Genomic DNA, 24,087 nt, shown 5'->3' with positions numbered 1-24,087 from the left:
GTAGCAGTGGGCCATGATACACTACCAACACACGCACAAACACACACTCACACACACTTTTAGCAACGTGTGTTAGACTTGATTGTGAGGAAGCCAGGTGGTGTCGTTTGGTCATCTGTGAAGTCTCACCTTATTGCAAAAGAGGGGGGTGTCATTGTCCTGATCACCTGAGGAGGAACCCCACCAACCCCCAATAAAAAGGTGTTTCTATTGAAGCGGCCAAACCAAGTTCATCTGCACCTGTAGTCTGGACACTTAAACCACGAGGTCCGCCAGTGAACCATTGGTGTACAGAAATGGAGGGTCCAGGCCAGGGAAATGGCCCCCACACCACAGAAAATCAGCTGTAAACTCTGAAACACACTCCAGAGCTTGTTCTCCTGTTCCGACAGAGATGTGGGCTGGAGACTCATCTCCACCCAATACATTTAAGCAGGCTGCATTGTCGGCAGTGTTGAATCGATATATTTTCTAATATGTCTTGTGTTTTTGCATGTCCTATGTAGTGTGTGGAGCCGCACTAAATCTTTACACACAGAAATGATACAGATGGGAGATAATTCCATTTATAGTTTAATTTGTTATTACCAAAAGTAATAACAATTTGTATTAGTCTGGTTATGCTAAAAAGTTTCAGTTTTCTCAGTGACAAAGTAAAAAGTCTTTATTGTCATTAAGTTGGCGTAGGTGATATATTTGTTTTGCATTACCGGTACTTATTTTATTTGTCTTGTAAATACAGAAGTCTGTTTAAATTCAGCAGCAGTCACAACAGAGTGGGGGGAGGAGGATGCAGAACAGAGGTTGGCTCTTCCGTGATCCCTTAATTACCACAGCATTTGTTCAATAAACCGTTTGCTTCTTAATTAATGCTCTCATTAGACATCTTTTATCTGACCCCCCCAAACACACAATCGTGCGTGCACACCACACACACACGACAAGTGAAATAGTGACCTTGCGATAACCTGCATGTTCCTCGTTCAGTGACCATGGCCACACACTGACACACCACACACTTGTGTACAGCTCAAGTAGAGTATTTTGAGGGAAAAACACACAGATGAAAACACATTATATTACTTTAATAGTCTTTGTTATTATAAAAGTTATTAGATCAATTGCATTTATATCCTAAGTTAATTATGTCAATAGGTTCTATATTAATTTCACACATTGCGACAGACAGACAGACAGACAGACAGACAGACAGACAGACAGACAGACAGACAGACAGACAGACAGACAGACAGACAGACAGAGGGGGCACGGGGGGGGTGTTGGTTTGCTGACCATGGTAGGTTAAATTTGTGTGAATGTGAATTGATTCTATATTTGAATGTTTTCCCTGAGTGTTCATTGATGGTAAATGTCTGATCAAAATCCGAAGTGATTCACGCATTGATCCCTTGGACGTCCACCTGTTCTAAGCACCGTTGGAGTAAAAGTTTTACTCCACGTTTAGGGAGTGTTCTCGATAATTTACGTGGTTTTGTGGAAAGAATTCAGTCTTTCCACAAAAGTTAAAAGCTCTCGCACGTATTATAGGGCCTTTGTTTCCATGTACTATAGTGACATCTTGTGGAGAAACTAAGTAACACATGATCTCCCTGAACATTTTCAGTTGTCCAAGTTTAGAGAACTCGCAGTCTAAAAAAGAAACGACAACTGGACTTTCGAAGATGTTTCACCTACTATCCAAGTATTTTCAATTCTTAATTAACTTTTTTATATACTGTGGTGTTTTATTGATGGTTACCATCAGTGGTCGTTAGTGGTTGGCGGTTGTCATTGGTTCCCCGATGCACAAGGGGATTTGCTTTTGGGTGTGAATGATAGGAGACCCTTTTTGGGAGGGATGACAACTGGTGTCGTAAGCTTCTGTGTATACTGTTTTCCAAATTAATGTGCAAATGATTTTTCTTCTCAGATTTTCCTAAGACATTGGCTGCTATGGGCATAAAGAGAGATAAGTTTTTGGTGTGGCCTCCATCTTCCTCTGGCCTCAAACCTATAGATAATCTCTGGAGCATCTCCAAGCAGAAGATCTATGAGGGTAGGAGGCTGTTCACATCCTAACACCAGCTGGAGTCGAATGGATTTAAAGTGATAAAAGCCCTTAAGCCAAACACTTCTGCATTGGCAGCAGATTATATCTTTGACAACATATGTGTGCATTCAAACAAGATATATATAAGTAATTCTATTTTTTTTTTAAATAAACAAATACGAAGCAGAAAATCCTATTTTATTGATACATTAATCTTTTTTCCGTGCACAGGGGCAAACTAATGTCTACTTCAAAATCGATTAAGGCATCAATATTATTTGTTTCTGATGTCAACCTTGGTAGTAAAAGATTATATCCATACAAGAAGCTTCTTTCATGTTAAATTAAGAGCAGATTTTTACAGAATCACCTCAGTAAGTGTTTGCTAAAGTGTCCCCCTCTTTCATAGTGAGTGAAATAATTCAACAGAGGTCCATCTAGTTTAAGCCAGCAGTGTCTCAGTTTGTGAAATAGAGATCACTTGAGTGCAGCTGATGTCTGTCAAATGAGTCTAGTTTACAGACACCTGTCTGCCAGATCCAGTCACTGGTTCATCAGTATTCCAACTACATTTTCATGACAACAAAAGAACACTATCAAAGCAACTCAGAGAAAAGAGCATGGAAATCTGTAAGCTGGGAAATTCACCAGTATCCACCACTAAAGAAGGAATTTAAATAAAGTTATGTGAACCCAGGGTGTTTTCAAAATTCAAAATTGGAATTTTTGCTGTGTTATTGCTAGTTGCATTGATTGACAACCAGATATACTTATGTAGGATTAGATTAATATTAGATACATTTGAATATAGTTCTATATTCACATTGGCACAGAGAAATACAAATCATCTTTATTGACATGAATACATCCTTATACATATTACGTACAGATACACAAAATATTTACAGGTTATTTGGCAGATTTGTGTTGAGTGTAAAGCTTGTGTTGTTTGTGTAATAGCATGTGTTCAGAGTGATTAAGAAAGTAAAAGATCTATCTTATGAGTGGGAATATTTTGACCTTATTACCCACCAAAAAAGGTCAATTATGAGATCGCTGCTCAAGAAGTGGCCTTCTAATCCACCTTTTCAGTGCTGAGGTACCTGTAGTCAAGACACCCACAAAATCCACCCAATAAAGCTGCTCCTCCTGCTACTGGAGTAACTGGACAAGGTAGGTCTATATTTATTATAGACTTTACTAATGAAATGGATAAATACTAAGTATGGTAAATGGTTCATCATTTAAAATATATAAAACAACTATAATACCTTAAAAAGCTCACTTATTCACATATACTGATTTAAACGGCAAGAAGCTGAACTGGACGAGTCCTTGATAGGTACAATTATCAAGTGGTGACTTAACATAATAATAAGAAGCTACAAAGAAAGCAGTGACAGAGCTGACAAAACATGTGGACACTTGTGAAAGTGGGTATGTGCCTTTAAGGTCACCTGTTGTAAATTTCCCCGTGTGGGACAATAAAGGATCTGAATCTGAATCTGAATACATAAATGAGGAACTTGTACTGTGATCAGGCCTGAAAGATGTTTCTCATGTCCCCAAGAACACTGAGAAACAATTAAAATTTTGTTTGGACTTTGTGGGTCATGGGGAGGGTGCACATATGGGCGAATGTAAGGTACACCCATGGGCGAGTCACTTGTTCACAGCAAGGCCCTATGTGAGCCTTTGTGGGTTTGGTACCTTGCTCAAGAGTACTTTAGTAGTGCTCTGAAGGTGTTCTTGCTACTTTGACCACATCACCGTCCATGTTTTGTCTGCACTGGGGCACGAACTGAAAACCCTCTGCTTCTCAGCCCAGTCCCCAACAGACTGAGCTACCACCGCCCACAAAGATCAAAGCACACCTGCTTCCACCCGGTTTCGACCTGGAAACCTTTCGTGTGTGAACGTGATCACCACTACGCTACAATAAAAAATAATACTTTTTATTTATAAGTGCTTTTCTGGACACCTAAGGAGACTGTACAATGTTGAAAACGGGGTAAATAATCCCTTAAAGTCAGGGAATAGAAAATATAAAAGAGATGTATGAAGTGAAAGAAGGTAAAGGACAGTGTGAAGTCCAAAATGTGGATTTGAAAATAGGGAGACAGTGTTTGGGATGGCTGATGGAAGAGAGTACAAGAGCTGGTGCTGAGGCAGGCAGAGTTTGCAAAAAGGTGGATGAGGAGCAGGGCAGTGGGGGCAGTGAGAGGAAGCCCAAATATTGTGGTAAATATTGTGGATTTTCCATTAAAAAGAGCAACATGGATTCAGAGGTGACAGTAGAGTAGAGTTGAGAGTCAGGCGGCTGTGGAATGCCATTAAGCAGTCAGTGATTTGTTGTTTCCTTCTATTGATGTGATTAAACCTGAGGAATAGTTGTATTTGGTTTGAGAAACTGAGTCCTTGTAGGGTAACATATGGGTTTTGTGCATCTCTTTATGGATAGTGAAACCAATTGTTTTTTATAGAGCTGCTCAAGCTGTCGGGCTTCAGCTTTAAATCGGCGCTTGGACGTATACTGGGGCAGTTGAGAAGGAAACAGACTGTAATTACACTGGGGCAAAATAATTAAAAATTTTTTTGAACCATGGTTATAGTGAGCCACAAGTTCATCAGGGGTTATGCTAAATAGGTCATGCTCTTTTCTATGTTGTAGCAGAAGGTATCTATGCTGATTTCCTTCCAATTTTGAAACAAAATGAGGCTTTAGTGCAGAGAGGTGGGAAATGGTGGGAAATGAATGAGAGTAAGAAGTAGTCGGTTAGATAAAGTTCATCAGCTGTGCAGTTGGACTGGGTGGGTTCAGAATAACAGATTAAATCTAAAGTCTAAAAATAGATCCATTATGTCATTACTGGCAATAATGCAAAAACATTGGCTTCCGCTAAACATGTCAGGCTAAAGAATGTACTTTGTTTTGGCCACAGTCTAAATTTGGTCTCTCATCTTAGAATCAAAATTACCCCGGTCACTACATTTAACAGCAGTAAATCCAATAAATTACATTTTTTCCCAACTTAAATTCAATGTCTTTTCCTAATGTGACCCAACTAATAGAGAAAGTAAAACATATTTTTTTGGTTACATTTCTGTCAAAGCGTGCATCAATAGAGGATATCGGTTGCCTATGGGTCATTTTTGACCCATCAGTTAATTACAGCAAATCACCGTAAGAGTAAATTTTACAGCACAAAAACACAAGAGCACACAAACAAATCTATAAAGGTGCTACAGATGACAATACCCTCAGTTCTTGAAGAAACACAGCACGACATAGACTTGGAGCAACAGGAGATAGAGGACAATGAGCAATGAGGGTGGGTTATCTGAAGAGAAAGATGGGAAGAATAAAACCCAAAGCAGCATGCATCCTCTTCAGATGGGGGAAGGAGGAGGAATTTTCCCAAACTGAAAGAAATGCATACTTTAGGCAAAATAAAGAATGGCAAACTAAAGTGCAAAACTACTTTCTTCCTATTTTCTGCCTATTGTATTCGGACCTATGGTATAATCATTTGGTAAGATATTATCTGTGGACCCATGCAGGTTTAAAAAGGCAAATAAAGCATCATGGGAACTTGCATATAGGAAGGAGGATAAAGCTTCTCATAATCTGATTAAAATTAGATTTTAAAATTAGATGGAACATTTGTTTTCTTTATTTCATTACTTTCATTTGGATTTACTATATGATAATATGATATAGAATGTGTGTGTGTTCATACCTTTGTGTTTTAGGAATGTTTTAGATGGACTCATACAGAAAACATTCCTTGAGACAAAAACACAACCTTTTTCAAATTAGAGGTCAAAATCCAACTGCTGAAGTCTGACTCAACAGCAACGACCTTGGTTTTGAATAAAAATAAGCAAATTCCCCAAATCTGAAAGTAAATACATTTCCAATTTTGTCAGAAAATATGCTTGTATTTCAGTTAATCTTGCAAGAACACATCTCTATTACGTACAGTATTTAATAAAAAATTCCCTTTTTAAAAAAAAACATCAGTATAACATTAATGCCTTTAAAAGAAAAAAAACAGGTTTCATGATGCACATATACCTTTATTTTTGAACATAAATCACAATGTTATGTTGCGTAATTGCCAGCAGATGTCGCATATTTAATCGTAGCTAAATGTTAGAAACACGGACCCTATTTTAACAAAATTGCTGCCTCTTGACTCCTGAAGCTTATTAGATTATAAGAAAGTTTTTATTACTAATGCTTATATCACTAATGTAAATACTCTCCAAACCTACATCCACTTTCGAAATGAACACAAATTGCGTCAGAAATGTGACCAGGAAGTGATTCCAGTTTTTATTTCCGCTTTAGGTTACTCCTGTGGGTTTCATAGCTGTAGAGTTGACAGCGACGGTCCACGCTTTGGACAAATACATCATTGAAAAGTCATGGACGATAAAGCACAGATTCAAGAAGCGATTAAATGCCAAGGTGAAGTCGTTCGGAAGCTGAAGGCAGAAAAGGCGAGCAAAGAGCAGGTCAGTGTTAGTGGGTGAGGTCCCCGATATCCAGGTTGGCTTGTTCGCGTGGTGATCAGCGTGTCGTTTAAACATGACAGGGAGACACACCGTCAGTTTTACCTCAACCATAATCATTCCTTTAACCAGCAAAACTCATCAGATTTACAGGAAAAAGTTTCCAAAATTGTCCACTTATTGCGATTCTGTCAATTGACTCCGGTGTAGTTAACGTTTTAAAGTAAATCGAAAGTAAGGCACTGCCCTGATGAAGGCCTGTACAACTGAAACTGATGTTTTGTAGGATCCTGTAGGATGACCGAAAAAAAGTTTTTTAATAATCTCTCTGAGAGAGAGATTAAACTGTAAATTCGACCCCTACACCGAAGAGCACATCTTTTTTTCCAGGCTTTTTTTACTTTACGAAATGCAACACGAGACGCAACTCTTGAAACTAAACTAAAATCGATAGTAAAGTCGAAGTATTAAGTAGACTGTTCTATCGCAAATATCTGTACTTTAAGGGGATATTAGCTATTGCATCCTACCAACCATTATTTCACTCGTTATGCATTTATATTTGAGTAAAACAGGTCGTTTTTGTACGGCTAAAGCCAAAATCACTGATGCTGGTGCGGTAGCAGCTGACCGAAAATGAGCATGTAGTTCTGTTTCTTATAGTAATAGCTCCTGTAGTGGAATGATAAATTCATTAAACCTTTTAGTGATTGAAATTCAGTAACTCGTCCTTATTCTACTGATCGTTCAAAGTTAAAAAAAAAAAAAAAAAAGAAAGACCAATTGTTTTATCTACAGTACAAGCCAACTTTTGGACACACCTTCTCATTCACTGCCTTTTCTGGACTGACTGACCTTCATTTAAAAATTTCCTTTTTTGTGTCTCTAAATTGCTTAAATATGTCATTGGTGGAAACATGAGTTTTTTAAAAATTCCCAGTACTATTAAATGTGTAAATGGACCCAAACACTTCCTTAATCAATTTAGTTTTGGGAGTTATTATCCCCATAGCGTTTCCTGTTCTTTGATATTTAAATGTATTTTCAGTTTTGAAGAGTTATGATAGTGATGCTGTGTGAGTGTACTTGCTTCATTCTGCTCACTGCTTTGATTGACTTGGTACATCTCGTGTTCTGTCCTCCACGCTCTGATGATGATGATGATGATGCTGCATCATGCTGCGCTCTCTACTAGAGCTAAGGTTGCTTACCACTTTTCTCCTGTTCTTCCTGCCTGACCTTGGATGACCTTGGCCTGGCTGAACCTTCATCCTCTCCCTTACTATATGTGCATTAAACCCTGGATATCACCTTGGGTAATACCGACTCATCAATGATGCACCCTTGAACATTTTTGAACAATTTTGGACCCAATTTACCCTCCTATTGGATACCATCTGCCCTGTGGACTGAACATGTTGGCTATGCATTGTGCTCGTGTTTGCTCTGTTTTGATGGGCTGTCGGACCACGACACGTGCGCTATCTATACGCTCTTTTCCCGGGGTCACTTTGGCTCAGGTAGGCCCGTGGAACTGTTTAAATAAATGTCTTTACCATTTTAAAGGTGGTTTATTTTTGTTGCTTGTGACCATTGTTTTAATGTTCTAATCAAGGCTTTTTAAAAACATTTGTTTTAAGATTGATGAAGAGGTTGCAAAACTTCTGGAGCTCAAGGCTCATTTAGGAGGAGATGATGGAAAACATCAGTTTGTCCTCAAGACAGCAAAGGTAAGACAGCAGTACCGATCTGTTTTCATCCATTTACACAGCACAATACCAACACACACATGTGTGTGGAATTCTGCCATTCCTTCTGTCTTTGATTCTGCTTTTGACCTTAGTTGGATAAAGAATCACCTAACTGACTCAATGTTTCAGGGAACAAGAGACTACAACCCCAAGCAGATGGCCATCAGAGAGAAAGTCTTTAACACCATTGTTAGCTGCTTTAAACGCCATGGAGCAGAGACCATCGACACACCAGTGTTTGAACTGAAGGTGTAGTTTTGCACAAATTTGAATTCAAAACAGCTAAAATATATGTTAAAAAAACAAGTGCTCATTGAAACCTGACCCAGTATATGGTAACCAATGTGTGTGTGTAGGAAACTCTAACAGGGAAGTATGGAGAAGATTCCAAACTCATCTACGACCTCAAAGACCAAGGAGGAGAGCTGTTGTCACTCAGATATGACCTCACTGTATCCTTAAGCTATCACATGTGCACAGGTTGCATTAGCATCACTGCAGGAAATTCAGATGCAACATTTGATTGTTGCATACTGTTTTTTTCCCATTAATGTGGCACTACAATTATTTTAAACAAGTACAGTACAATCCAGTGGTTGTCCAAACAGGTGCTTGAAAATAGCATACAGTATAGACTACATTTAAAGACTAATACAGATGATAACAAATATATTAAACTTAATGTTACGGTGGTAGTCTTATTGAACTCATTGTATTTAATCTCATTTTTATTCTTAGGTTTTTGTTATATTACTAGTTCTTTAGCAGGATTATAGCTTGGTACTGCCTGTTCTTTTTAGTGGCAGCAATGATGAAAAAATGTTGCTCATACATACCCTCAAACCATTGGCATTGCTCACCAGTCCATTTACCGTCTAGTGTTTTACTAATGCTGTGTTTTTGGAGTTTGAAATCATCACATGATAATGCTGGTATCTGTATCAGGTCATCCTTGATGTACCGTAAGTTGTTGTTAAATCTCGCCCTTAGCAACAGGCATCAATAAATTAAGAAAAGTAAAATTTCCTAACAAAAAAATATGGTGCACATATGTTTTGATGATGAAACCCCTCCTCCAGAGCAGATTGCAGTCTCATCCATAACCAGTCGTTTTGCTAGGTACCCTTCGCCCGCTATTTAGCCATGAACAAGATAACCAACATAAAACGCTACCACATTGCCAAAGTGTACCGCCGTGACAACCCAGCCATGACCCGTGGACGTTATAGAGAGTTTTATCAGTGTGTAAGTCCTCCTTGAACACGTTTATTAGTCCTGCTGCTGCTCAAAATGCCCTTTGGTGTGGAAATTCTCAGTGTTGCAATGAGGAATTTGTATGATCTGCAGGATTTTGACATAGCAGGACAGTATGATGCCATGATTCCAGATGCTGAATGTCTGAAGATTGTCCATGAAATCCTCAGTGAGCTGGACCTTGGCGACTTTCGCATCAAGGTTCTCCACATCCTTTCATTTGCATTTTAAATCATTGCCTGGCATAACTCTAACTATTTTTTCCTTTTCCAGGTCAATGACAGACGAATTCTTGATGGCATGTTCGCTGTATGTGGTGTTCCAGATAACATGTTCCGTACCATCTGTTCCACAGTGGATAAACTGGACAAGGTGCGCTGATGCACTGCGGTGCTCATAGTGCTGATTTTAAATGACCCTCCTGCATGTGACGATCATTCAGGATCCAGTGCAGAGTTCAAGCCACCATTTTATCGTGTGTTTCTTTTATCCAAAACTAGCTGCCGTGGGAGGCTGTGAAAAATGAAATGGTGAATGAGAAGGGTTTGTCAGAGGAGGCTGCTGACCAGATCGGAGTGTATGTTGGTATGCAAGGTGAGATTTTTCTTAGATTCTCAATATACACGATACCGCAGTTGGTAATTGAGCTCTTCTATCCAAAGCAACCCTACATCTCTAAACAGCATACATAGCTTACAAATGGCGTGTGTTGCAGGCATCTGAGCTCCAGCATGAAAAATTGGTCTAAAGCACATGTGCATTGTCATGAGTCCTTGTCAATGTCTCTGTAGGTGGAATGGATTTGGCTGAACGTCTCCTTCAGGACCAGAAAATGTGTCAGAGTACGCAGGCTTGTGCTGGCCTCACTGACATTAAGCTTCTCTTCAGTTACCTGCAGCTCTTCCAGGTCACAGACAAGGTGTGACATGTTTTTTCATCATTAGCAAATGTAATAAGTCTTTTAATATTGCTAATGCATATGGTTATTTCATTATAGGTGGTGTTTGACCTTAGCCTGGCTCGAGGTCTAGACTATTACACAGGAATCATTTATGAGGCGATCTTGACTCAAGCAGGTGTGGCCCCTGTAGCACCTGAAACTTCAAATGAGGCACCAACAGAGGAGTGTGTCACTGTGGGCAGTGTGGCTGGTGGGGGGCGATATGATGGCTTGGTGGGCATGTTTGACCCCAAAGGCAGGAAGGTGCCGTGTGTGGGTGTCAGTATTGGCATCGAGAGGATCTTCTCAATCATGGAGCAGAAGGCCGAGGTGAGGCAGTTATTACCTACACAATGGATACATGTGTTGAGTAGGAAAAGGTGTAGTGTGTAATGGGTCTAATGGTCATGTCTTAATATGTGTCAGGGTCTCTCTCAGTCGGTTTGTTCTGTTGTTGCAGGCCTCAACAGAGAAGATTCGTACTACAGAGGTTCAGGTCATGGTGGCAGCTGCCCAAAAGAACCTGCTGGAGGAGAGGCTCCGACTCATCACTGAACTCTGGAATGCTGGTATTAAGGTGTGTGTGTTTAGGATAAGCTATCCAGAATAAACTGCTAATTATATCTCACAACAGTAGAAAAACGTGCACGTGTGTGTGCTTAGGCAGAGTTGATGTACAAGAAGAGCCCTAAATTGCTGAGTCAGCTCCAGCACTGTGAGGAGTCGGGGATTCCCCTGGTGGCCATACTGGGAGAACAGGAACTGAAAAATGGAGTGGTCAAACTCCGTAATGTCGCTACTAGAGATGAGGTACTGCTGACACAGAATACAGAAGTTGTTCTCCTCACATTTGGATTTGTTTTGAAGTTATCAATCATTTTACATGATAAGTGCAGCCTTAATATCATCCTCCAATGATCTTATCATTTCATCTTGAGGACGCTTTTGATTACAGTAGTTCTTGTTTGGCTCCTGTGTTTGTATTTGGTTTGACCCACGGTGAACAATAGCTAAGCTTTGCCTATGATTGATGATTGGACCTACAAACCAGTGGGACTTTTACACAGAAGAATCTGCAAAATTTAGTTTACAATTAATGTCCTATTTTTCCACAGGTTGACATTTCCAGAGCAGATCTCATAGCTGAGATCAAGAAGAGGACCTCTGCATAGTTATTCCCTGCTCTTCTGCTGCTGGATCATCATCATTATCATCATCATCGCCATTCAGACTCGCATTAACTCTGTGTAAATTGTTGCAAATAATGCAGCTGTGACAACACACATATGGACGCATCTACACAGCAACTGGCGGACTCAGTAGAGGAAATGATATTAATAAATTGGGTTCATGTTTTCATTTATGATCTTAATTAAGCATTTGCCTGAAAAGTGCAAGAAGTGGTTCTTAAGGAATGCATCAGCAAAAGCCTACCTGTATCAAATATTCTTGTACTCCTGAAATAAACATCACTCATTTCAATGGAAAATTGAGTCTATTTAAATTTAAATAGAAAACTTTTTTTACAAAAACAATTTGGGAGCCACATAATGTTCGTTTTACGCAATGTAAGTCAGCCTTTGCAACAGCAAAGCTTGTAATCAACCATCCAAATTCAGTGACCTTCTGATTCTGTGTTCAGAGAATGAGAGGAAATCTGACAGCTATTCTGAGATCTAACGTAACTCCTAGCTTGAGGTCCTTTTCATCAATACCATCTAGCTTCCACTCAAGTCTGTGATGTCACTCATCCCGCACCATTCTCAGTGTATATCTCTACTTCACTGTACTGCATCTACAAGGAGCAGAGAAAACAGTTTTATGAATAAATCAGCTGCAGTTGACCGAGTCTGTTTTCCTTCAGAGGAGTCAGTGCCTCCAGGATTACAGGCAGCCGGTAGCAGCCAGCTTTCTCAACATCCAGACCAAATAAACTACCGTAGTTGTTACAAAGGACTTTACTGTATCACCAACAAAATTCAATATGTGGTTTCCACAAGGAATGGATCAAGCTTTTCATTTCCAGCCTCTCCTTTGTATGGACTGCACATCACCGCCATTGTCGTGAGACTGACCACGACCGTTTGAAAAATCCAAACCAAAATTTTCTAGGTCTCCTATAAATATTAAACGTGAGCCTTTTGCTGATATGTCAGGTGCCTGAAGAAAATCAAAATCGTATTCACTCAATGGAAGTAACTTTTGAGGTCTCACAATTACAATTCAGGGCTCAGTCAAATTGCCCTCGATTCCGTTTGTCCCGGGCCTCAAAAAACATTTTCTTTGCAAATTAAGCTGTGAAATGTGGGTACTAATTGATCGTATTTTTACAATTTCTTTGACGATTGAAACATATCCTGATGACCCTGTTCATTTTTCCTTGTGGAACTGTGGATTTGTAGAAAGAATGTCCCAAAAATACATAATTGGGCAAAGCGAGGGTGATCCAGCAATAGAATCACACAAACAGAATTTTAACTTTTACAAAGGACTGATTCGATACATTTTTTAAAAAAAAAAGATATATTTACAAATACACATTTATTGGTAACAACCAAGACACACATTACTCATTACTCTAGATCGGGGGTGGGCATCGAAGGCCGTATCCAAGCCAGACTTTCTGTCCTACAGGTAAACACTTTCACCTGGGGTTCCATTTACCTTGGTGATTCCAGCCTTCATGGATTGGAGTTGCCCATCAGAGGAGGTCAAATCTATTCCTCTAGGGTTGAATTCAAGCCAGGATTTGCATCCTACCAGGCAGAAAACGCTTTCACCAAGGTAAATGGAACCCCAGTTGAACATATTTACCTGTAGGACAGAAAGTCTGGCTTGGATACGGCCCTCGATGCCCACCCCTGCTCTAGATTTGTGTTTGTGGATAGCAAAACATGTAAATCTAAGAATATTTGCAATCATTTGCATTTGCAGGAATGAATGAGACAAATTTATTCCCACATACAGGCACCAAAATGTGTGGGAAAATTCCAGAATGGTGTCCCTTAACTTTTATACCTACATCAATACAAGCCTCTCCTATGGGAGGAACCTCCAAATGGAGTGTATTTAGACCTGTTCGAGACACCACAGCTCTGCCATGCTCTTACCTAAAACACCCTTTCAACTCTAAAATATAGCCTTAAAAAACAATCACCATATTAGAGTTGCAATTCCTGTGATTGTCTTGTTTTCCACTACTACTGTCCTAAGAACTTTGTTTTGAAGCTTTTTTTATAGTGTGTGAATTAAGAACAAAACCTCAGTGATTGCTTTGAGAAAACTTTCTGGTACATTCCGGTACTTTTGGGATACATTTTCCAGTTTTTGCCCAATGATAAAGCCACCCATGGGTTAGAGTACTGCCCAGTTTTGAAGTAATAAGCACTTTTTTTTTTTAAATGACATGAAGGGAGGCCAGTCTGTTAAAACCAAACTGCATTTTTAACTACTCTTAAGCTAAGAGAAGGACCTTGGGAAAGGTGGAAAAGACCTTCTCACTGATTTACATCATATACACACGTGCCGGGCTTACACCATGTGGATGCGATAGCTGTGAGATTGCATCATGAACATAGTATTAGATTGCTATTTGTGAAGGCAGACACAGGTTATGAAGATAAAATTCATCATCTAGCGGATGCCTTTCTCCAGAGCGAACCTTAATTTGGGTACTGTTCTGAGATCCTTTTATGTATAAACAATCACTTTACAACCCCAAAGAATCCAACACATCAGATTTACTTTTGAAGTCACATTTACTTAAAATGATTAACTGAGCACAACAACAACAAGCATGCATAGAACAGAACAAACAGCAAATACTAATAAAACCATGCAAAAATAAGTTAACTGCAATAAAATATACATATCAATGTTTTTTGAACAACTCTATGAAATAAAACAGTATTGAGCGGTGCAGTAGAAGTTGCTGAACTGTGCAGGCCTGCTCAGTGGGAGACCTGGCGGTGGAAGACCTTCCTCAAGACCTGCTGTGCTACAGCCTCCCGAGCCTCCTCCATAGTGCTGGAGATGTTGGCACCAGGTAAGATCATGATCACCCCTTCAAGGCTCATATTTATCCCAAGGATAAACACTTGATAAGAAAAATGGAGGTACCCATCAGGTCCTGCACGGCTGCAGGAAATCTTATAGTGTGGCGGGCCAAAACCAGCTGTCTGGCACAAGTTATTGAGGAGCATCATGGGGGATGGAAGAGACGCACGAGAGGAGGGGGTGGAACATTCATAAGGCCGTGGGGTGATAGGTCCTCCGACTGCTTTGCAAAAACTAGGGGAGTGGAATAACGTGCCGGTCTGGCGAGGAAGCAAGACAGAGGACCGACAAGAGACATTTACAAGATTTTGTGGAGGCAGTAACAGGTTTGGACTGGCCTTAAAGGATGAGAACCAGGAGACTGAGACCCTCAAGGCATACTGGTTCTTGAATGCTTGGGGAAAAAAAGTAAATCTATTCAGATAAACATTAACTACATTAACAGTAATTCACTCATACACTCCAAGCATCAGTTTACCATCTCACATACCTTCAATCACCACTTTCTTTGCCATTGATGCTGTGTAATGGGAAGAAAAGGTAACTACAGCAGACATTCCAGCAATACCAGGCTCTGATTTTAGAGAAACTCTCTCTATTCCCTCACACATGGTGTGCATCACCTACAAGATCAGGACAGCAGTATGCAATTTAGAGGGGGAAAAAATCCAGATGTCAGTTTTCTAATCTGAGATTAATCCAAAAAAACTGAACAGACAGAAATATTCCAGGTGCTTTTTAAGCATACTTGCCACGCAACAGGCGCTTATTAAATCCTTTTAGTATAAAAAAAAAAAAAAACACCAGAGGAAGATGCTACAGGTGCAAAGTTAAAGACACAAAGAAGTCAATTTTTGCTGGAAATGACTTCTTAGCAAAAAGATATTATCCACAGCGCGGGAGAATAAAATCACACATCTCCATGTTCCAGGACTTCATATACTGGAGAGGGACTGGTAAATACCAATTTGATTACTGCAGAACAAAACTTTTTCCAACAAATCTAATGGAACTATTAAATATTAAAAAGAGGAAACAGGCGCCTTTTATCAAACGTGTCGTACCTGAGAAATGTCAGCTTGCTTGGTGCTCACTGGCAAGCCTCCGATGCACAGCTGTCGCTTCTCTGTGCTATGGCGAACACACAGAGAGACACCGGGCTCGATCATGTGACCATGCAGCAGTTGAATGGCACTGGCAGCGATGGCTGGTGAGCCATATTTGGCATAGGCAAAGCCGCGATTCTGACCACTGAAGTTCATCATAAGTCGAAACTGCCAGAGTGGCCCAACAGTGGTGAACAGAGGAATCAGCACGTCCTCGTAGGTATCCCGTGGAATATGAGTGATGTAGATTTCACAACGGGCTCCTGGAACTGGCCCGTCCCACTCTGGTGGTAGAATACAGATGTGAACCTTTGAATATTTGCTACACTAATTCACATGGTCTCACTAAAATACATGGTACTACATTAATTAGGATTCTACTCAGAAACACGTTGTTTAAATCATCTTATGGTATAAAACCATCCACCAGATTTCACCCTGTAATGGTACATAGAGCCTCTCTCACTGTCAGGTGGTCCTCCATATTTTCTCTGGCCATTGACTTGAGTTATCTTTGTGTTGGTTCTTTCCAGCCACTCGTGAAATGCCTTCACTCGGTCAAGGTTCAGAATCTAAAAGAACATAGAAAATAACAGGAGAGAAAGAACAAAGCTCCGACTAGCATATTGATGTACCCCTTGCATGTTTTGGCCCACAAATGGGGTACAGCAGTTGTCAGTCCTACTCCATCACAACAACAATGTTCTGATTTTTACGTGTCACTCTATAAGTTAATTTCTCCAGCTGCAGCTCCACTTTCCACCATGGCCAAAAACCTATGGAAAAGAGTCCCTGGCCACTTTATTAGGTACACGTGTTGTTGGTATTTTATCATTAGATCTTTATATTCAAGAGTGAAGCCAATATACAACCTAAGGTAACAAACACAAAGGTTTTTCCTTTGTTTCCAAAGCGATCCGCGTTCACCTGGAGACATACAAACATCAACCACAGAAAACTCAGTAGCGTGCATGTCAGGTGGCAATCTAGGCAACTGAATGAGACCTTGGCGAACAAATACGTCTCCACTGGCAATTTAATTGCCTGAGTTTAATGCAGCAAATCCACATTTTGTTAGAGCAAAACAACTTAGTAAAAACAAACCTAGTACGGTTAGCAGCAAACATGTTAGCTGTTGTTGCTTTTCCAAGTTGCGTGCTACCAGAGATTAATGCGAATGCAGTGCACATCACTGATTTAACTGAAAACTGCACTTCATGTTTACGCAAAGAAATAAAGATAACAATGTCAAAAATCTACTCTGGAGCCCGGGCACTCTGGGCACTGCTCTTGTGTATATGAGATTTGCAAATGCCATGAAAACTTGCCATTGTTATTGTCATGTGAAGAATCCCTTACACATATGTGTTTTTATTCATCAGGTTTTTCATTGTAGTCAATCTCTGCATTCTGGAAATCTGACACAAAACCAAAATACCTAAAGAAAACAGTCTTAAAATAGCCCTGATATGCCAACATTAAGACAGTAAGCAATCACGTTAACTTAAAACTGTACAACAGTACTCCAGCCATAATATTGCAAAGTTGTCAGCCAGTAAATATGTTTACAAAAATGTATTTTTGGTGTGTTTTGGGCTGTTCTTCAACCATCCACCTATCTTTGTTTCTGACTTCTGTCAGAAACAAATCAAGGATCTATACCGTATAAGAGATGCCTTTGAAAACTGGAGACGGCTGAAAGTAGAAAAGAATTCGAAGGCACGAAAGTTGCTAATTTTCTCCTTGACATGTAAGACAGAGCAAAGGGTGATTACCATAATCTTAATTAATGTAATTACTGAAGGTGTACAATAAATCATTAAAAACGTGACCATGATTCACACATACTCAGGATCTCATTTTCTATATGCAACGATTCGTTTTTGGCCTCCAAACACATTGCTGCAGGTGCCTCCTCCTTCATCCTATAACAACGTTTTCTAATATGAGATATTAGATATTTAATCTTAATACTTAATGAAATAGTATAAACTTTGCTGTGACAATGCTGAGACACTGAGGAAAATCTCCCAACATTTGCACGGTCTTTATGGCAATATAAAACCGAACAGAAGAACATTGGTCAAATGGAGACGTTCTTACTGAAGCTGGCTTTTGTATCTATCCGTCTTCTCAATCTAGTTTCTGTAACATGGCAATGAGTTCACAGTAGTCCAAGGGCCCTCACACTCCCCAAATCTCAATAAAATAGAGCACCTTTGGAAAGTGAACAAATGGGAGATTTAATTCATAAATGTGCAGCTGACAACGCTGTAGGAATTAGGTCAGGCATTATTTGGTCTTGTCAATATGGACCAAGATTGCTGAGGAATGTTTCCAACCTCTTATTTACAGTATGACAAGAAGAACTAAGGCAGTTCTGAAGGCAAAACAGTCCAATTTTTATTAGCAAGGTGTACCTAATAAAGTATCCTCAACCATGAAAACACTCAAAAGTTTGGATTTTAATGCTACAGTAAACACCTGCACACAATCGTAAGTTAATGATGGATCATACATTACACTATCACTAAAATATGGAGTTTAAATATTGCTTCTACCAATGGCCAAAATAATATATTAAGCAATTAAAACAGAAAAATTAAAAAGGCACTCGTGTTTAGAAATATGTCCGCTCTGACAAAAATGAGAAGGAGCAACATATTAAGAGAGATTTTAAATTAATGACATATTAAAATACCATAGTTGTATAGATGACAATCTAAAATCAAATAATCACTTTCATCCTTCGAGTCATAGTGCACCATTGCATTAAATTGCTTCGGAACAAAATTAAGTATACATAACAAAAGCTTAACTTTTTTTGTTAAGTTTTAGACCTATCGTTTATAATCATTGTTATAATAAAAGCTTACAAAAATAATACCGCACATCGCTAACGTTTTCCTGCGCAGATTTTACACGTGTAGCCAATTTCGCGTAACGGAAAGAATGTCACGTTTTTTTGTTTTGTTTTTTGATTGATTTTTTAAAAAGGCATCCGATGTCCGTCTACGTTGGTCGGTGCAATCAACGTAAAACAAAACCTACACTTTGGCGCTACAATCACGAAAATGGTTTCAAACAAACTAGCACATCTAAGGCACATCAAAGTTTTGCCGCTTTTTAGAACGCGTGACAACTCTTTGTTGTAGTTTTACTGTTTGCTTTCATTTCGTTTTGTTGGAAAAAAATACAGGCGTCGGCGAAAAAAAAGGGGAAAAAAAGGAAAAAAAAAAAAGCGACTGGCGATATTTCGCATTTCTGATCAGTTTACCTGGCTCTGGGATTCATCCATCATGCCCGCCGTTCTTGGAAATGAGGGAGCAGCGCCTTCAACTGACGAACCCAATTGGCTAACAGGTCACACTTGACACGGCCACGACGAAACGTCGTCTCCAGGCGCCATTGTCGACGCAATTCGGTGCCTCAATTAACATTTTTGAGCGATAATTCTGCCCCCTGTAGGCACGGCAAGGCAGTTTTATTTGTGCTTTATTTGTTTCAAATATTAATACATTAAAAGTTACATCGTATAACAAAAACCTTCATAAAATATATTTTGTCAAATGCTGGAGTGCAATTTAAAATAATGAAGTACTTTAGAGTGATTAAATGAGCAAACAATGTGCAATATCATCAAGGGGCCCAAAATAAACTTGTTGACTAGACAGTAGGCTAGATTACTCTAACTGAAAGCATGGATATGAGTTTTGCAACATAAAACCCTTCACTCTGCATGCGTTGATTTTTAGTTAATAATTTGATATGTCAACGGTCAAATTTAACTCAAGAAAACATTCCTAGCTTTAGGACTTGGTCTTTGGTTTTGGGGGCAAATGACTCAAGGTCTTTGCTCAGGACAGGAATCATTTTCTCATTTTATTTCCAAATACAGCAATCTGTTTTGTTAACATATGGTTAGCAGACAATATTGGTTCATGCAATTGTTAATTTGCTCTCAACACTGACACAGACTCATAAGACCCAGTTTGTCTAGGAAAAGTGCTAGATAAATTTGTGTGTCATCTGTGTAACTGTGATAACCAACATTAGTTAAACTGAACAGAGAAGACCTAAAGTCTCACCCCTGCGGGACTCCACACATGCATTTGGTCAGATTCATAATCTCTAGTGGTCACAAAATGACTCTACTCCCTCAAGTAAGACATAATTCTTTTCAAGAGAAAAATGATTCCACTGAGTCTTGCCCAAGTTATAATCATGTTTGCCCAAGTTTAAAGCATGTGTATCTGAATGTTATAGTATGTAGTGTCACATGCTGTTATTAGATCCAATAAAACCAAAACTCACACCTTACCACTGTTCACCCTAATCTCATTTAATAGTCTAACAAGAACTGTTTCTGTTCTGTGGTTAGGTCAAATGCCTGACTCTGCTGAGTCATTTAGGAATTAATTTTAGAGTAATCTTAGATATAAAAAGATTCGAAAGTGGCCTATAGTTAGTTTAGACAGAACCATTCAGTAACCATTCAGTTCACCCGTCTTCCAAAAGTGGCCTAGTCACAGCTACCTTCAGAGATTAGTGCCTGACTGAAGCAGCCTTTGATTTATTGACTGAAAATCACATTTATTTCTGCTTTACTAAATAAATAGTATTATTATTAGTATTAAAGTATACAGAATAATATATGTACATAACATTTAAGAAAAACACAAAAGGTACAGTAAAATACATAATAAAATGTAAGACCTAGAATATACACTGCTCAAAAAAATTAGAGGAACACATCAGATCTAAACGGGGGGGGGGGGGGGGGGGGATTATCTTGAATATCTGCCCTGATAAAAAGTAGGTGATGTATTAGTAACAAAATGATGCTACCTAATTGGATAGAAATTAAAAAGATCACCCTATAGAGGGGGGAATTCAAAGACATCCCAAAAAATGAAAAAAATAATGCAGCAGACTGGTCTATTTTGCCAAAATGTCATTGTAGCAACTCAAAATGATTCTCAGGTCCCCTGACTGCTTTGCAAAAACTAGGGGAGTGGAATAACGTGCCGGTCTGGCGAGGAAGCAAGACAGAGGACCGACAAGAGACATTTACAAGATTTTGTGGAGGCAGTAACCGGTTTGGACTGGCCTTAAAGGATGAGAACCAGGAGACTGAGACCCTCAAGGCATACTGGTTCTTGAATGCTTGGGGAAAAAAAGTAAATCTATTCAGATAAACGTTAACTACATTAACAGTAATTCACTCATACACTCCAAGCATCAGTTTACCATCTCACATACCTTCAATCACCACTTTCTTTGCCATTGATGCTGTGTAATGGGAAGAAAAGGCCCCCACGTGCTTGTACGCATGCCTGACAACGTCGGGGCATGCTCCTAATGAGACCGGATGGACCTAAACATAATGTCCCAGAGGTGTTCTATTGGGTTTAGGTCAGGTGAACGTGGGGGCCAGTCAATGGTATCAATTACTTCATCCTCCAGGAACTGCCTGCATACTCTAGCCACATGAGGTCAGGCAGTGTCGTGGACCAGGTGGAACCCAGGTCTCACTGCACCAGCGTAGGTTCTGACAATGGCTCCAAAGATTTCATCCCGATACCCAATAGAAGTCAGGGTGCCATTATCTGTGCGTCCTTCCAGGGATATGCCTCCCCAGACCATAGACCACCAGAATTGGCAACTACGCCACTGGCACCCTGTGCTCTTCACCAATGAGAGCAGGTTCAACCTGAGCACATGCGTCAGATGTAAAAGGGTCTGGAGATGCCGTGGAGAACGTTATGCTGCCCTCAACATCATTCAGCATGACCGGTTTGGTAGTGGGTCAGTGATGGTTTGGGAAAAATACGCTACCGCTGCTACTCGCAGCTCGCGGAGTTTAGCGAACGGTCCCACTGTATAAGGGCACATATAAAATATAAAAATCTTATTGCGTTGCGGGCCGGTAGAAATGGTCTCGCGGGCCGTATACGGCCCGGAGGCCGGGGGTTCCCCACCCCTGAGGTAGAGAAACCAGAAAAAGACTCTACTCGTGGAAAATGGCCTCAGGAGAGACTCATCAACCCAGCCACAGCACACTTTCTCTATCTGGTGGACTCTCACCCAACTGGAGCCAAGACAGCAAAAAGGCAAAGCGGAAACCTTTTCTAAACTCTGCTCATTCAATACCGCCAAGTGAAGGTTAAGTGGAAGTACATTGGTAGTAAGAGAGTATTCTGCTAAATATAAAATTGATTGAGGGTTATTTGACACCCATAAAATAGTTTTAAATCAACCCAAAGGTGGGGGGTATGCTAGGAATTATTACAAAAGCAAAAGAGGAAGAACACCAACCCCAGGGTACTCTCAGTGAGGTTGTAAAATTCTAAGAGCTGAGATGACGCCTTATGCTCCTGTTCGCTCTCTTATTCCCCTCTTCGCTCTCTTATGCTCCCGTTTGCCCTCTTAAAACTTCCGCATGATGAGCTGTGCTTTCAAAATGAAGCAGGGAAAGTTTTTCCGTCTGAGCTGCACTTAAAACTCTTCAGCATATGCTTATATGGAACTCAGTTATGGTGGTTACATCACATCATCATATGCTTACGTAGAACTCAGTTATGGTGATTACATGTGCAGTTATATTGGATAAAATATATGTGGAATCGTATCTAAAACCATATTCATACACACAAGGCCTGAGCTGTGGACCAATTAAGCCTAAGCTTTGCTGTTGACCTTAGCATCGAATATTTTTCTTCCTACACATCCAAAATGCGATAAGACTGGACACCTCGTCCAGTGCCACTCACTTGTTCACACATCTCACAGTAGTGGCATTAATGGAAAGCACAAATTTCACACTCACAAACCAAAAATATGATTAAGTGGCAGCAACGCTCAAACGACTCAGCATCAAATCATCCATTGGAGGTGTTAACATTTCCACCAACCTGCTGCACATGCAAGAAATTCATGACAGTAACAAGACAGAAGAGAACACACCGAGAGGTGACTTACATTCATAAATGGCAGCTGCGACAAAACATCAACGGGTAAAACTGAGCAACAACAGCTACACTATATTGCCAAAAGTATTTGACCACCATCCAAATGATCAGAATCAGGTGTCCTAATCACTTGGCCCGGCCACAGGTGTATAAAAATCAAGCCCTTGGGCATGGAGACTGTTTCTACAAATAATTGTGAAAGAATGGGCCGTTCTCAGGAGCTCAGTGATTTCCAGCGTGGAACTGTCATAGGATGCCCCTGTGCAACAAATCCAGCGGTGAAATTTCCTTGCTCCTAAAATATTCCAAAGTCAACTGTTGGCTTTATTATAAGAAAATGGAAGAGTTTGGGAACAACAGCAACTCAGCTATGAAGTGGTAGGCCACGTAAACTGACAGAGGGGTCAGCGGATAGTGCAAAGAGGTCGCCGACTTTCTGCACAGTCAGTTGCTACAGAGCTCCAAACTTGACGTGACCTTCAAATTAGCCCACGTACAGTACGCAGAGAGCTTCATGGAATGGGTTTCCATGGCCAAGCAGCTGCATCGAAGCCATACATCACCAAGACCTGCATGCCGAGGGTCGTGGTGTAGAAGTTGACCATGTCTGGCACACTTCGCACAGTTAGAACTAAATGATCCAAATGGCTCACTTCAACTGGGCAGGTCTTTCTTAACCTGAAACCCCCAACAGTGACTGTCTATAAAGGAAACGATGATTAAAATGTGCACCTTAAATATAGCTGTCAAGAAGGTAAAAAGGGAGTTAGCGAAACGACGCTACTCCGTGGCCAAAGGAAGTACTGCAGCAATGTCACGTTCCAGTCTAGGGTACGGAATTGTGAACCAGGGAAAAGTGAAGGTGGCACGAGGAATAACGCAAGATCAATAAGTGAATTATAGATTTAATGGCAAAAGTGGGGGTTGATACAAAAATAAGTAAGCACTTAAATTATAGAGGTCTAATCAATAGTTACAGGCACGTTGCATGGCAAACATTACAAAAGTAGACAAAAGTGGCTTCTCCACAGAAGCAGGCGAACTGCAACCGACGGGCTGCGTATCACAAAACGAAGTGGAAACTGGTAGCGCTGACGTGGCGAGTCACGGAACAGAACGAAAACGGAGCCAGAAGGATTCGTTAGGTGGCACCCCAGGGTTTTTAAAAGGACGCCAATCTCGAACCAGCCAATCACAGACCATGGCGCAGCACCTATTGAAACAGAAACACAAAACACGGGGGCGGGACAAAACGGAACCAAACGCGCAAAGGTGCGCAGAGCGCACAGTAGAAGCAAACTAAACCACATAACTGGGATCGTAACACCCCCCACCACCAAAAATCAACATAATGTTGATCAACAAGTGCTCTCTAATCAGTATCTCTTAGCGTGACAAAGCATCAGCTAGAACGTTCTCTTTTCCTTTCTTATACCTTATC

At 40.2% G+C, this 24,087-nt stretch overlaps 2 protein-coding genes across 4 annotated transcripts; one reads left to right on the top strand and one right to left on the bottom strand.

Moving 5' to 3' along the window:
• Window positions 1-6,375: 6,375 nt before the first annotated feature.
• On the top strand, window positions 6,376-12,357 carry hars (histidyl-tRNA synthetase). 2 transcript variants are annotated; one of them, XM_029847305.1, is made up of 14 exons: window positions 6,422-6,571; window positions 7,764-8,088; window positions 8,209-8,298; window positions 8,449-8,568; window positions 8,676-8,771; window positions 9,439-9,564; window positions 9,667-9,774; window positions 9,847-9,945; window positions 10,074-10,167; window positions 10,365-10,492; window positions 10,571-10,843; window positions 10,974-11,090; window positions 11,177-11,323; window positions 11,629-12,357. In XM_029847305.1, exons 2-14 carry the CDS (start codon window positions 7,984-7,986, stop codon window positions 11,683-11,685), a joined length of 1,560 nt encoding a protein of 519 aa, XP_029703165.1. In that variant the 5' UTR covers window positions 6,422-6,571; window positions 7,764-7,983; the 3' UTR covers window positions 11,686-12,357. The 2 variants fall into 2 exon arrangements, with proteins under 2 accessions (XP_003977109.1, XP_029703165.1); XM_003977060.3 differs by lacking the exon at window positions 7,764-8,088 and having other exon boundaries at window positions 6,376-6,571.
• Window positions 12,358-14,252: 1,895 nt separating this feature from the next.
• dnd1 (DND microRNA-mediated repression inhibitor 1) lies at window positions 14,253-22,736 on the bottom strand. 2 transcript variants are annotated; one of them, XM_011618126.2, is made up of 5 exons: window positions 22,657-22,736; window positions 16,142-16,247; window positions 15,634-15,959; window positions 15,060-15,192; window positions 14,253-14,963 (listed from the first exon to the last, which is right to left on the bottom strand). In XM_011618126.2, exons 1-5 carry the CDS (start codon window positions 22,660-22,662, stop codon window positions 14,464-14,466), a joined length of 1,071 nt encoding a protein of 356 aa, XP_011616428.2. In that variant the 5' UTR covers window positions 22,663-22,736; the 3' UTR covers window positions 14,253-14,463. The 2 variants fall into 2 exon arrangements, with proteins under 2 accessions (XP_011616428.2, XP_003977108.3); XM_003977059.3 differs by lacking the exon at window positions 22,657-22,736 and adding an exon at window positions 18,953-19,108.
• Window positions 22,737-24,087: the final 1,351 nt, after the last annotated feature.

This window comes from Takifugu rubripes, chromosome 14 (assembly GCF_901000725.2).
Source record: "Takifugu rubripes chromosome 14, fTakRub1.2, whole genome shotgun sequence".
NCBI classification, from domain to species: domain Eukaryota; kingdom Metazoa; phylum Chordata; class Actinopteri; order Tetraodontiformes; family Tetraodontidae; genus Takifugu; species Takifugu rubripes.
This window is presented reverse-complemented; position numbering and strand designations above follow the sequence as displayed.

What these genes read in the sequence shown, in the direction of transcription:
- hars (XM_029847305.1), top strand. Translation starts at nt 7,984, where the DNA reads ATGTTGGCTATGCATTGTGCTCGTGTTTGCTCTGTTTTGATGGGCTGT. An exon ending in AGTGTATGTTGGTATGCAAG is followed by an intron (nt 10,168 to 10,364) that starts GTGAGATTTTTC and finishes ATGTCTCTGTAG; the next exon opens with GTGGAATGGATTTGGCTGAA. An exon ending in TCATGGAGCAGAAGGCCGAG is followed by an intron (nt 10,844 to 10,973) that starts GTGAGGCAGTTA and finishes CTGTTGTTGCAG; the next exon opens with GCCTCAACAGAGAAGATTCG.
- dnd1 (XM_003977059.3), bottom strand. Translation starts at nt 18,976, where the DNA reads ATGATGGATGAATCCCAGAGCCAG. An exon ending in AGCAAGCTGACATTTCTCAG is followed by an intron (nt 15,193 to 15,633) that starts GTACGACACGTT and finishes CTGATCTTGTAG; the next exon opens with GTGATGCACACCATGTGTGA. An exon ending in AAAGAAAGTGGTGATTGAAG is followed by an intron (nt 14,964 to 15,059) that starts GTATGTGAGATG and finishes TTTTTCCCCAAG; the next exon opens with CATTCAAGAACCAGTATGCC.